The following is a 15048-nucleotide window of genomic DNA, read 5'->3' as shown; positions in this document are numbered from 1 at the left end:
TAGCATAAATTTTCACTGCTATGCAGATGATACGCAGCTCTATCTATCCATGAAGCCAGGTAACACACACCAATTAGTTAAACTGCAGGAATGTCTTAAAGACATAAAGACCTGGATGGCCGCTAACTTCCTGCTTCTTAATTCAGATAAAACTGAGGTTATTGTACTTGGTCCTGAAAATCTTAGAAATATGGCATCTAAGCAGATCCTTACTATGGATGGCATTACCTTGGCCTCCAGTAATGCTGTGAGGAACCTTGGAGTCATTTTTGACCAGGACATGTCCTTCAAGGCACATATTAAACAAATATGTAAGACCGCTTTCTTCCATTTGCGCAACATCTCTAAAATTAGAAATATCCTGTCTCAGAGTGATGCTGAAAAACTAGTTCATGCCTTCATTACTTCCAGGCTGGACTACTGTAATTCGTTATTATCAGGATGTCCTAAAAACTCGCTGAAAAGTCTTCAGTTAATCCAAAATGCTGCAGCAAGAGTACTGACAGGGACTAGAAAGAGAGAGCATATTTCTCCTGTATTGGCTTCCCTTCATTGGCTTCCTGTTAAATCCAGAATTGAATTCAAAATCCTGCTCCTCACTTACAAGGTCTTAAATAATCAGGCCCCATCTTATCTTAATGACCTTGTAGTACCATATCACCCTATTAGAGCACTTCGCTCTCGCTCTGCAGGCTTACTTGCTGTTCCTAGAGTATTTAAAAGTAGAATGGGAGGGAGAGCCTTCAGTTTTCAGGCCCCTCTTCTGTGGAACCAGCTTCCAGTTTGGATTCGGGAGACAGACACTATCTCTACTTTTAAGATTAGGCTTAAAACTTTCCTTTTTGCTAAAGCATATAGTTAGGGCTGGACCAGGTGACCCTGAATCCTCCCTTAGTTATGCTGCAATAGACGTAGGCTGCCGGGGATTCCCATGATGCATTGAGTTTTTCCTTTCCAGTCACCTTCTCACTCACTATGTGTTAATAGACCTCTCTGCATCGAATCATATCTGTTATTAATCTCTGTCTCTCGTCCACAGCATGTCTTTCATCCTGTTTTCCTTCTTTCACCCCAACCGGTCGCAGCAGATGGCCGCCCCTCCCTGAGCCTGGTTCTGCCGGAGGTTTCTTCCTGTTAAAAGGGAGTTTTTCCTTCCCACTGTCGCCAAAGTGCTTGCTCATAGGGGGTCATATGATATGATTGTTGGGTTTTTCTCTGTATTTATTATTGTGCGATCTACTGTACAATATAAAGCGCCTTGAGGCGACTTTTGTTGTGATTTGGCGCTGTATAAATAAAATTGAATTGAATTGAATTGAATTATTTATGCTCCATCATATGCTAAAGATATCATGATACCACAAGGCAATAGAGTGCGACCAATTTGGTCGAATATGCGACCCTTATTTCTCAATGGTGTGAAGAAAAAACTTAGGTTGCAACTCTGAAAGTCTCAGTGTGGTCAACAACAGACAACATTATGCCCATATCGTGGCCTAAACCAATCATGAAGGTGTTGCTTAGAGTAGCTAAATGCACCGACTCTGCTCTGCTGCTGTTCTATAGATTTGTGTGTCACGCACTTGTCTCTGCACAGACGTGCAGAAGGGGGAAGGATATAGGGAATACCCACAGTAGTCCAACAGCACGAGGCGACACCTGCACATTACGCCAATGTTCCTCCCCTAAAAGTCCTAGTTTGCACCGGTACTACCAGCCGTTCGAGTTAACAAAAAAAAACTGTCTCCGCAACTCTGAAAGTCTCTGTGTAGTCAACAACAGACAACATTATGCCGATATCATGGTTTAAACCAATCGGAGATAGTCAAGGGCAAACCTCTCAGATGCCCATGCCGAGGGTAAGATGTTCAGATATTGAGATGTTCAGTTCAAAGCCTTTGAGGCACTTTTAATTCAGACTTTCTTTTTATTTTATATATCTTGAGATATTTTAAGCTTAAATTTCAGCTCAGTGAAGCACTTTAAGCACAAGAACTTTTTCAGTACCGTATTTTTTGGGTTATGAGGCGCACTTAAAATCCTTTAATCTTCTCAAAAGTGCGCCATATGTATGAATTCTGGTTGTGCTTACTGACCGCGAACCGATTTTATGTGGTACACGGCGCTCAAAAATCTGTCAAAATGTTTTAGTACGACTTTGGTAAGGTATGAAGCCACACCCCTTGATGGATTGTCGGAGCATTAAGGCTACTGTAGTCAGGAACCTAACTGAATAATATGTAATGTGCTCTAACATACACACACAATACGGTAATATTATAAGGAAACCAAAATGTCACCTGTTAAGAGACATGCTTACGAAGCAGATTTGAAACTGTATCATTCACGCAGTAGAACATGGGAATATAGCAGCTACGAGAGAATTCAAAATTAATAATTCAATGGTATGGAAGTGGAGGAAGGAAGAAGGATGAGTTGAGTAAAGTTTGACTTATCTGACTGTTTTGTTTTGCTTAATGCTCCTTATAATCCGGTGCGCTTTATGGTCTAAAAAATACGGTAACTTAACTTTCTTGTAGAAATGAGCTCAAAATAAAGAACTCTGTGTTGACAAGATTGTTAGTTAATCATTTACAAATCAATATTGTCTGTATGACCAGTAGTTTAAAAAAAAAGTGAACACGTAAAGCTGCGGTTTTAATTTTAAATCACGGATCGGATCAATTTTCGGATCAGCAAAAAAAGAAAAAAGACAAATTTAACATTTACTTATTTACTTCTTGAAGTATTTTTTGCCTGTTAAAAACATTCAACTCAAGACTTATTCCACGCAATTATTTAAAAAAAAAATTATGGTACAATATAGGGCAGTACAGTCTTTGTATCTACCACTCAATTTAATTCAATTCAATTTTATTTATAAAGTGCCAAATCACAACAACAGTCGCCTCAAGGCGCTTTATATTGTAAGGTAGACCCTACAATAATACATACCGCTCATTATATCGCACTCTGCTGTCATATAATGAGCTGTCACGGTCACGTAGCTTGCCCTGGAGGTCCACCAATTTGTAGTAGTTAGGGAAACAGAAGATGCCTGGGACAGTTCAGCCACAACTTAAATCTTTTCCTACTCATACATGCTTGGAACGATCTTGCCACTAAAGTGGATGCTAACGGGGTATCATAGCGTGGCTCAAGCACGTTCATCATAGTTTAAACCCCTTGTTTTGCACAACTGAATACGGCCTCCCGTCTGCAGCTAAACACCCCAATAGCTTTTGTAATAGTTTTAGCCCGGTCAGATCGGGCAGCAAAGGGCTGCTTAAATACCGCAAACACCTCTGCTCCTCCACTTGGACCGTTAGCGCTGGCCATAACTATCGCTTGACAGACCCACCACGCGCACCATACACATACTTTTTTTTTCTTCTTTTTCAAATCTTCGGTTCATGTGCGTGCCGAACCGTGGAGTGGGATCGGTTTGGATTACAGATCAACTGTGATCCGTTGCACCACTAGTCACCAGTAAACTCTTCCTGAGGTCAGCACTGATATACAAAGAGAACAAATCTATTTTTTTTTCTTTTTCTCTTTTCCCTCATCCTAATTCTGTTGGGGGTCTCTTTGTGGTTAAAGGCAATTCTGCCTTCCCACTGAAGCCAAGTGCTGCTCTAAGAAAATGTCAGATTGTATGGGTGTTCTCTGTAATATTGTAGAGTTTACTTCTGTACAACATGAAACCACTGCTGTCAGTTGTTGCTTTATAAAGCTAACTTGAATTGAATGGATGCAATGAATGAGGGTCATATCTGAAAAAAAGGACAAGAAAACACAAACCTAAAGTGAAGTGTTTTTGTGTGTCTGCAGTCTGTCAGGCTGTCTGATCACAGAGGAAGGCTGTACTTCTCTGGCCTCAGCTCTGAGCTCCAACCCTTCCCATCTTACAGTGTTGGACCTGAGCTACAATCATCCAGGAGACTCAGGAATGAAGCTGCTTTCAGCTGGACTGAAGGATCCACGCTGGAGACTGGACACTCTCAGGTATGGAGAGAATGTCGAATAAAAGAGCTGGAAATATTTTCTTGTGTTTTTTACTCACTTCCTGTTTGCTTCATGGAGATATGAAATGAACAACCATACATGCAGAAATTTTTGCCCTTCCTGGACTGCGCTGTGCGCAGTGAAGAGAATGGAACCCTCAACATTGAAGTTTACCGGAAGCCCACACACACGGACCAGTGCCTCCTCTTTGACTCTCATCACCCTCTGGAACACAAACTTGGAGTAATTAGGACCCTACACCACCAGGCAGAACATGTTCCCTCTAAGCCTGAAGGGAAAAAGAAGGAACACGTGTAAAGGAAACGCTTAAAACATGCGGCTATCCTAGATGGGCTTTCATCAAGTCTGCAAAGATTCCCAGAAAAGAAGATCAGACACAAACTAGGGAGGATAAGAAGGACAAACGCAACAACATTGTCATCCCCTATGTAGCCAGTGTATCAGAAAAACTTAGGAGAGTTTTCTCCAAGCACGACATCACAGTGCATTTCAGACCCAGCAACACACCCAGACAGAAACTGGTTCATCCCAAAGATAAAACTCCTAAACACAAACTTAACAATGTGGTGTATGCTGTACAAAAAACTAGCCATCATGTACAGGGACGTACATGAGGGCTCGATCTCATGTACGTCCCTGTACATGGTGGCTAGTTCCGGATGACAGGTTGCTCAGTGGCAGCAAGTAGATGGTCATCTTCCTCCTCCAGTGCATGAGTGAAGGTGGTGGTTAAGCTATGGACTAGTGCCTGAATAGTCTTAAAGATGGGCTGACCAAGCTTAGAGTATTGTAACCGGTCTGGTGGTTTCCTGGTCCAAGTTGATGTTCTCACAGGTTCTACTTCAGAGCAGGTGGTAGATCAGCAGTAGAGGACATATTGGGCTCAGTTGGCAATTCAACATTGGTAGGTTCAGCAGAGGACAGACTCTCCTCTGATTCCACAGTATCAGGAGCTTCCTTCTCGACAGGGGTTTCTGAGTCAGGGGTCTCGCTCTCTGCTGGCTCAACAGGAGGCAAAGGGAGCGTAGCAGGTTCACTGAATGGCGTATCAGATGGTAAAGTTTCAGTGGCTGGAACGGTAGAGGAAGGTTTTGGCAGATTGCTGAGAGTGGTGAATTGCAAAGGCTCTGAGACAGGATCAAACCATTGATGCGGTATAATGTCGTCCTCATGTTCTGACTGAGGTTGTGCACGGTCCTCATCAGAAAGGTTGAGTGACTGCTTACTGGTTGGTTTTACAGTTGTTCGGTTGGTTCCAGCGGAATCCGGCAAGGATCCACATGGGTAAGAGGAGATCTCTGTGTAGAGTACGAATTGGTTTGGATTTGTTCTCTGGTCGGACAGTGTACACTGGAAGATTGTCTGCTCTTTTTACCACCATGTACATGTCTGGTTCCCATTTGTCTGCAATTTTGTGTTTGCCCCAGAGTTTCACATTACGTACCAGCACCCTGTCACCAACATCTAGTTCGGGGGGGTGGGGGGGGGGGGGGGTGATATGTTGGTCGAAACGGCTCTTGTTTCTTCCCATGAGCTTCTCTGCATTTCCAATGGCATAGCTGTTTTCTAGATTTTACTTCAGGTTCTGGACATACTGTGAATGAGTGGGCTGATCATCGTCCACAGGCAGACCAAAGACAAGGTCAGTCGGGAGGCGAGGTTGTCGACCAAACATGAGCTTATATGGTGAGTAGCCAGTAATATCACTCCGGGTGCAGTTGTATGCGTGGACCAAGGGCATAACAAAATATTTCCATTGAATTTTCTCTTCAGTGGTGAGCGTTCCGAGCATATTCAGGAGTGTTCTGTTAAAACGCTCGACTGGATTACCTTGTGGATGGTATGGTGTAGCTCGGATTTTGTGAATTCCAGCCATTTTGCAGAGTTCTTTTATTGTGCGTGACCCAAAGTCAGGTCCTTGATCACTGTGGAGCTTTTCTGGGATACCATAATGTACCAGGAAATTGTCCCAGAGACATCATTTGGCGGCAGTCTTTGCTTTTTGGTTTGGAGTGGAGACAGCGACAGCATACTTGGTAAAGTGATCTGTTATTACAAGGATGTCTTTGGTTCTGCTCCTGTCAGGTTCCAGTGATAAAAAATCCATGCAAACCAGTTCCAAATTTCGATAAGTTCGAATGTTCACCAGGGGTGCTGCTCTTTCAGGTAAGGCTTTCTGTTTGGTGCATCTCTCACATGTCTTCACTTTGTTCCACACATCATTGGCCATTTTTGGCCAGTAGAATCTTCGACGTACGAGGACGAGTGTACGTTCGATGCCCAAATGATCCATCTTGTCATGCAGTTCTAACACTAGCTGGTAATAGAGCTGATCCCCAACTTGCCTCCTTCTCACGACAATGGCATTTTGGAGCTCCAGGCGATGTTGGTCTCGGAGTAGAAGGGGCAGTTCTGGGAGTGAAACTTCTCCGTAACAGCCCACTTAAGAGCCAGAAATTCCAGTTTGTGAGCTGGATATTTTGACTCACACCTCGACAGACCACGACTTGCATAGGAAATCATCCGGTTTTGTCCTTGTTGCTCCTGGTACAGAATAGCTCCCAGCACAGTAGAACTAGCATCTGTATGGAGGAGGTAAGGCTTCTGGGGATCGGCGAAAGCAAGTACTGGTGCTGTGGTGAGTTTTTTGATAATGGTGGCAAAGGCTTGTTGACATGCAGGAGTCCAGCGACTGGCAAGTGGTTCATTAGGATCCAGATATTGGTCTCACTTGATGGTGGCTCTGAGTTTCAGCTGAGATGGAGGATATCCAGCAGTAAGGTCATGCAAAGGTTTGACGATGTTGGAGTAGCCTTGGATGAACCTGCGGTAAAATCCTGCAAAACCCAGGAAAGAGCGGAGTTCTTTAAGGTTCTTTGGAACTGGCCAGGACTTAAGGGTCTCGATTTTATCTGGATCTGTCTGCACACCGTCCTTTGACACAACATGCCCCAGGTATTTAATGGATTTCTGGAAGAACATGCACTTTTCAACTGAGAGCTTGAGTCCAAATTCCTTCAGACACGGAAGAACTTTCAGTCGTCTCCTCTCATGCTCTTCAAGCGTTGGTGCAAAAATAACCAAGTCGTCAATGAAGACCAAGACTTCTTTCAAGTTCATTTCTCCCATGCACTTTTCCATTAGTCGTTGGAAGGTACTGGGTGCATTTGTGATTCTCTGGGGCTTTCTGTTGAACTCATAGAATCCAAGTGGACATACAAATGCTGTTTTGCTCTTTTCTGCCTCCTCCATTTCAATCTGATAATAACCAGATTTAAGGTCAAGGACTGAAAACCATTCTGATCCAGAGAGAGCTGTAAAGGTATCCTCCAACTTTGGCAATGCATATGCATCTTTGATGGTCTGCAGATTTAGTTTCCAGTAATCAATGCAGAGCCGCACACTCCCATTTTTCTTTCGTACCACGACAATGGGTGATGCAAAGGGTGAGTCTGACTCTCTGATGACCCCAGGTTCAACCAGCTCCTTCAGGTTTTGGCGCACGACATCTAGATCTTGATGGATTGGTCTTGGGAGCTGTTTGAAGGGAGTAGGGTCAGAGAGCTTGATCTGATGTTTTACTTTGTCGGTTTTCCCAAAGTCAAGGTTGTGTTTGGCGAAGACATCATGGAGGGCGTTTAACTTTTCAGCAATACGACTCTTCCATTCCGATGTTAAGGGGGAGTTAACAAAGTTGAAGTTGAATCCAGAAGTTACAGGGTTAGGAGGCATACTGTCATGACTCCTTTTTTGACACTGAATGGACTGAATGGCACTGATCTCAGCAATGATGACTTTGGTTGGGAGGGTTACATCATGATCAGACTGGCTGCAGATTACCACAGGTAAGTGGTATGGCTGTTGAGAAGGGAAATCCATGACACAAGACGGGACCATTAAGCCACCTGGCAGAGGCAACGAAGTCAGATGTTCCACCAAAACAGCCTTCTCGGCCTGGAGGCAATGTCCGAAAATTGACCCCTCCAAGGCAACAGTTTTTCCAGCTGGGATGGTCTGTGGTCCGTCATCGTTGCTCGAGAATTTTCAGCACCCCTCCTTTCCCCCCCGCTCCTTCGTGTGGGGCTGGAAAGGAGGGTTGTTGGTCTGAGAATGCTTTCTCATAATCCAAGTCCAGTGTGTTTGCACCAATCAGTATTGGCAACCCCTGCTGCCCAGGCAGAGATGGTGCAGGCTCCATGATTCTAAGTCACTGTCTTATTCCATTCCTTCCAGATGCTCACTGATTTGTCCCATCATTTCCTTCAGAATATCTGCAAAATCCCTGCCACTGTGGCGTGCAAGTGGCTTGAGCTCGCCGAGGTAATCTGCAGGGGTCTGGACTCCCGCTGTGGCTGTGCATTCCGCGGCAAGCGATTTTACACAAAACATCAAAGCAGAGTAATTCTTTGACTGATGAGTATACGGGAAAAATGTATTGAGAGCAGTTAACACAGAACTATCAAAATATTCAACGATCAGGTTTTTGTAAAACACGCTATTCGTGTCATCCATGAAAATAACCTTTTTTATACAACCATATTGTTTCAAATAATTAAGAATTTCCTCATCTTTCTCAGTGTTTGTGGCACCAGAAACAATGACAGAATGTGCAACATTGACCCCAATTTTCTGAATAAACTTCATGTTTTGCTTGTCGCGGACCTTCTCAAAACTACAGAAAATACCAAATATTCAATTAAATCAAATAACACAAAAAACACTCATTCACACATCAGGCTCCTGGTTGGCTCGCCACGTGTAACACAAAGTTATTAAGGGCTAGATGGTGTGAATGACGAGACCAGAGACTGCAAATTCTTGTTTAGGAAAAACTAAAAATATATTGAATAAAAATGGGAAATGGAACAAAAATAATAAATACAAAACACAACATAATTACCCACAATTAATTAATAAATTAATGCTGTGATTCTCTGTGCAAGAGTCCTTTTGTTAAGAGTCCTTTTCGTCCTTTTTTTTTTTTTTAAAGTTTCTTTTTAAAGTTGGCTTTTAAGGAATTCCTCCTTAGGTTCCAGCTTCATGTAATGGGGAAATATGTCCCTAATCCAAAGACTGCAAAGTGGGGGAAAAGAGGGGAAAAGAATGGTCCTACGGGCTCGCCACTTCAATATGAAGAAGATCAATTCAAGGTGAAAAAAAATCTGACCTGTTGGCCAGAAAAATGTCCATTAGCACATCAAGTTCAATTCAGTTTACCGGTAAACAAATACAGTTTTCTGCAATTCTATGCAACAATGTGAAGAATCATCATCATCATATTTCACAAAGGTACAAGTTACTAATCATTTTGGCTACGTAGCATAATCTATACATTCCAGTAGCGTTCACTACAAACAAGTACAAAACGACAATAAAGAAAAACAAGCATAGCCGAATTCAAGGCAACACATACCAATAATCAGCCAATTGCACTTTGTTTCAAAGAAAGCCCATTTTAGTGCTTAAATAAATAAAAGTGTTCAAAAACAGAAGTTTTTGAACAGGAGTTATACTCACGATGGGAACTCCGCCGAACAAAGTCATTTTTTTAATTGCAGAAACAATCGACACGTTACTGACAACTAAAAGGTTGGTTTTGGTAGATGTTAAAGACACTTACCAGTGAGGTGAAAAGATTTCATATACAAATTGAGGGGAGAAAACGCTTTGTTTTCCAACGCCGTTCTAAACGCCATAAGCTTACAGCCACAGCAGGAGTCGAACCTGGAAGGAGCGGGACCTCAAATCAGCTGACGTGGGTCATGTGACAGTGTGTAGTTGATATGGGTTACACTCATTGACTGTATAACACATGGACGACGCGACAGCGGATGGGACTGGGGTCAGACTAAAATTAATTTATTCTCCTTTGATAATTTTTTTCCAAAGATTCTGTTATCAATAGTTCTCATCACGCTGATTGATGTCCAAGGAGTCTCCTTTCCCACAAGTTTGATTCTAATTCCTACCGCGGTGATGTTAAATTGGGGTGAAACGTCATCATAGCAACTTTGACTGGCAGCTGCAGTCACGGAGAAACTTGCGTATCTCTGTTCGGGAATAGCAGATAGAGCGTAGGCTCTGGGAGCAGGACCAGCGTTTACGTTACGAAAACACGACCGACTGTTTTAACCTGACAGCCTGAGGTGTTCTTCAGAAAACTGGACTACCCGACCGAAGGACCCAAGGCCCCGCTGCACTTTTTCGGTAAGTTAATCGTGTTTGTAAGCTAATCCGTAACTACTGTCCTTAGCTACCTCCTGAGACCTAGCTAGCTAAAATGAGCACTCGGCTGTCAGGGTTCGTTTAGCTAATCAGTGCAGGTGAATGAATTTACCCTGACTAAAGAAATCAAGAGAAACGCCCCGGGCTGCTCAGTCACTAATTACTCTTACTGCACTTTTATTACAAGTATTATACTTTAAAAACAACAGGCTGCACCCTGCTGCAGCTCCTGTGCAGAGCTGAATATTAAATATGTGCAAACAACAGCATGTTTTCAGTGTCTTGCCACATCTGTAAAGACAGTAACATTTTTTTAAAAGCTTGTACTTCAGTAACTCCTCATTAATCAGAAACTATGGATAAAAGTACTGTAGTGTACTGTAATACTGAAAAAATGTAAGAGAAGAACTTCAGATCGTGAGTGTGTGAGGACAGAAGAATCAGCTTTATTTCAATTTTGAGGGATAAAATTTGAGTTTGATGGTTCTGTTCTCTTTGTGATTAGAGGAGCTGCCCTCAGATTCAGACCTCAGCACCACCAAGTGAGACAGATCATCCAACATGTTCACATGTTAACTGCAAAATTAACTGATGAAAACAGTACAAAGGTTAAAGTACCACATGTGCTGTCAGTGAAAGCTGCAGCTGTTTTGTTTTTTTGTCTTTAGCTTTATCAATAAAAGGATTAATCACTCATGTAACAGTGTCACTATATATCAGCATTAACAGGACCTCAGTTTGGTGTTTCACAAAGCTGCTGATCTCAGACCTGCACAGCTTCCGTTTTAAACACTTGATGTACTCAGCTGCATGAAGAGCATATGAGATTTTCTCGGACACAATTAAATAAAACCTGATGAAGGTCAAAGGTCGTCACTTGTATGTTGAACTACAAACTTGTCTTCTGGAATTCTTTCACAGTTTTTTGCAGATAGTGTGTTATTTACCATAAAGTGATTCAGAGTTATTCATACCAGAGTAACCAGAGAGCATCGTATATTTTTAAATATATAACTTTCTACAGGACTGAATATAATATCTTTATGTAAAAAACTGGAGCCTCTGGGGAGTATCCGAGTATTTATAACATTACACAAACCAAAGGTCTCCATCACAGTGTTCATGAAATGCTGGGTTTATCCATCTCCTGGGGCGGGCCTACGGAGGAGTGCTGAAGATTTCCCTGTGAGGGAGCTGCTGGTGAAGATCATGAGTCCTGCTTGATCAATGCGATGAGCTTCGGTCTTCCTGTTGTTTCTTAAATGATGCCTCTCTCAGTGGGTCAACAGAACTTCTGGCACAGGACAGCTGTGATGAAAGAAAGGGAAGAAGTTTCTCCAAACCTCTGGACCCAGGACCCCCAGCTTGGTCCTGATGGTCTCCCTCACTAGTTTCTCTCCAGGGTGAAAGTAGCTGTGGATATAATATGGATTATTATTATTATACCCTGGATCCCTGACTGTGCAGAACACTGCAAGCATGGTTTTTAACAGGCACCAAGCGAAGATCTTATATCGCTCCAGTTTTGGCCTCCCTTCACTGGTTGCCTGTAAGTTTTAGGTTTCATTTTAAAATTTTAGTTTTAACCTTTAGGGCCCTACATGGAAGATCCCCCCATTACATACCTGACATGCTGAAACCGCATTCTTCTTCCCGAGCTCTAAGGTCATCAGGTCAGAGACTGTTGGTGACCCCACGCACTAGATTTATAACTCGTTGTGATTGGGCCTTTCAGTCAGTGGAATTCTCTCCCACTGGTTTTATGCTGTACAGACCCCATCTTGACTCTCAGCTCTCAACGAAGGCGGTCGCACTTTTCTCCTCTCCTGCCCTTATCTTCCCTGCTTAGCTTCTTGTGTCCTTGTCTTGTCTGAGTTTCTTACTTCCCTGGAACACTCTCTCACAGTCTGTGTCTAAAACCTAAAGAGAACTATGGATTTGATCAACTGGTCTCTGAATGCTATTGACACCCTCTTCTCAACGAGAAGTTTGGGCTCGGGAGAGCCTGAGTGCCCTGGAGGGACTTTCCCTGCTGGATACACGATGGACGGGTGGCAGAAATGGAGGATCGTGTGCCTGGCGGGACTGTCGATCGAGGACGCTGAAGATATCTACCTATTCGGAACCATGATAACAGGGTTCTTGCTGATCGGAGCTGGCTTGGCCCTGGCTTATCGGAGAATTAAGACAGCGGAACCGGCTGCTCAAACCCCCACAAAGCTGCCCGCTGAGATTGGATTGACTGGACGAGACGCGGCTTCTCAGAAAAGGCTCACAGACGGGGACATGGTCAAAAGCTTGGAGGCTATTGCGGCTGCAGTGAATACTCAGAATAACATCTCTGAGCGGATACTGGGACACATCAGGGAAGAATCAGCTCAAATCAACAACTATGGGCGGAAGCTGGAAAACATCACGGATCAGTTGGCTGTGGTCGTGAGGTCTCAGAATCTGCTTTGTGAGCAAAGGATTGACAAGACCACGGAATTGCAGGTAAACAACATCATGGAGAAACTGGCGGCTATCCAACGGGAGATGGAGAGACCAGTGTCGGTGTCGAGGTGCTAAAGCTAAAACAGCTCGAAATTTTCATGAGTTGTTGGAAAGAAATCGCCATCTTAATGCGGCTACCCCTCCGGCGCCAGCTGCGGGCTCAAGGCTGGAGCCGATCAAAACAATCCCAGATAAGACTGTGTTTAGACTGTTCCTCCCCATTCCATGCAAGGCCACCTGGGTTGGCTGGTAGACTGTTTACTTGGCCTGGCAGGGCGAAGGACACTGTCTCCGCTGAACTCTGGACACGCATACACACACACTTACACTGATGAGCACGCATTCATCCCCCTCCCTTTCCAAACGCCTTCGATGCTTTTTTTTTCCTGTGGGGGAAGACGGCGGGTCTGCGCGCCGCGCTGGAATGGTAGCGCTGTGCAGGACGACTGCTGTGTTTTCCTTCGGACTACTATTCCTTCTATTCCTCTGTGGGGCAACCTACATATGGCCAATAAAGCAAGCAATTGATTCTTTTAAAAAGCAGCTGAAGACATTTTTACGTAGGCAAGCTTTTAATTAATTTGTTGTATTTTACTGTTTTACATTATTTGCTGTATTCACATTCTTTTCATTTTTCATTTTCTTTGTTGTAAAGCACTGTGATTTTTATCTGCAAAAAGTGCTATATAAATTTTACTTACTTACTTAGTTACCAATCAGCCGCTGATTGGTCCCTCTCCCTAGAGGTGCAAACCACAGGGTCCCAGCCAATCGTCTGTGGGTGTTGGCACGCTTGAAGTAGCTTGGAGGAAGGCTGGCTCACTTCTTCCGAGGCCAGGGGTCGTAACACTCTCCAATCTGTGAAAGTGTATTTCTTGACTTGACAATTTTTGTATGCAATGTTCCCAAATTGCAACGGCTTTGCAACTCTCACGATGTACAGTTTGAATCAGTTATATTTCATTCAATACAGTGGTGTACTGACAGATCCAGGATCAGTTGAAATCATCAGCAGTTTAATCCACATATGGATTGAAGTGTATTTGTGAAAATTTTGGATTGCTCCTTTATTTATATTTATTTGTAAAAATGTTGGACTGTTCCTTTATCAGTGTGTAACAGTGTGTGTATGAGAGCCATGTAATGTCCATGTGTGCATGCTGACTGTGCTGCTCTGACCCCCCTCCTCCTTTCAGGGTGGAGCCTGCTGGAGTCCGATGGTTGAGACCAGGTCTGAGGAAGTGTAAGTGTGTTTTTAATTTGATTCATGAAAACAAAGCAGCACACATTCAACCATCTTCATCATGTCAGGAGTCATCATCAAAGTGTCAATCAATGAACAGATGATGGATCAATAACTGCAGCTGGATTGTGTTTGTTCTCTCCATCAGATTCCTGTCAACTCACAATCGACACAAACACAGTGCACACAAACCTCAAACTGTCTGACAACAACAGGAAGGTGACACGTGTGAAGGAGGTTCAGTCATATCCTGATCATCCAGACAGATTTGATGTTTGTCATCAGCTGCTGTGTGGAAATGGTCTGACTGGTCGCTGTTACTGGGAGGTCGAGTGGAAAGGATACATTTATATATCTGCAAGTTACACAAGAATCAGAAGGAAAAGAGAGGGTAAGGACTCTTGGTTTGGACACAATGAGCAGTCCTGGAGTCTGACCTGCTCTGATGATGGCCCGCGTTCCGTCTGGCACAATAACAGCGAAACACTCATCTCCTCCTCCTCCTCCTCCTCTGCCTCTAACAGAGTAGCAGTGTATGTGGACTGTCCTGCTGGCACTCTGTCCTTTTACGGAGTCTCCTCTGACACTCTGATCCACCTCCACACCTTCAACACCACATTCACTGAAACTCTTTATGCTGGATTTTGGTTAGCATCTGGTTCCTCAGTGTCCCTTTGCTGAGTGTAAAGAGTGTCTCCTGTTAGAGAAACACTCTGACTGTTGAACAGATAGTTCAGTCTGTACATGTCTGTCTCTTTCACTCACAAACACGTTTTCACATTCATGGATTCAATCAGTTGATGTTTGAAACTCTTCTAAATGATTCCTTGTAAACTTCTTCCTCTTCAGTCCTTTAAAGATGGAAGCTCCCATTATTCCAGGATCCACATGTTGTTTTTCTGGCTTTTTCCACTCAAAGCTTCACAGTGAATCTCAGTATGTTGTGTTTCTCTGAAGTTCAGTTCACAACCAGCTCATCTGCATTTTCAACAAGTCTGAGCTCATTAAAATGAATTCAAATGTTTGATTTCTCTTTCTTAATGGGATGTTTCCAAAATCTC

At 43.3% G+C, this 15048-nt stretch overlaps 1 protein-coding gene across 3 annotated transcripts in view; it reads left to right on the top strand.

Annotated features, from left to right (window-relative positions):
* The window catches only part of LOC134617125 (protein NLRC3-like), a 28852-nt gene extending 13804 nt beyond the window's left edge, over positions 1 to 15048 (top strand). For 2 of the 3 annotated variants that reach the window (XM_063462314.1, XM_063462313.1), the window contains exons 9-11: positions 3832 to 4005; positions 13941 to 13987; positions 14136 to 15048. In XM_063462314.1, coding sequence (XP_063318384.1) covers positions 3832 to 4005; positions 13941 to 13987; positions 14136 to 14668 — 754 coding nt within the window. In that variant the 3' untranslated portion in view covers positions 14669 to 15048. The remainder of the gene's footprint in view (positions 1 to 3831; positions 4006 to 13940; positions 13988 to 14135) is intronic. The other variant, XM_063462315.1, reaches the window with a different exon arrangement.

This window comes from Pelmatolapia mariae, linkage group LG18 (genome assembly GCF_036321145.2).
Source record: "Pelmatolapia mariae isolate MD_Pm_ZW linkage group LG18, Pm_UMD_F_2, whole genome shotgun sequence".
NCBI classification, from domain to species: Eukaryota; Metazoa; Chordata; class Actinopteri; order Cichliformes; family Cichlidae; genus Pelmatolapia; species Pelmatolapia mariae.
This window is presented reverse-complemented; position numbering and strand designations above follow the sequence as displayed.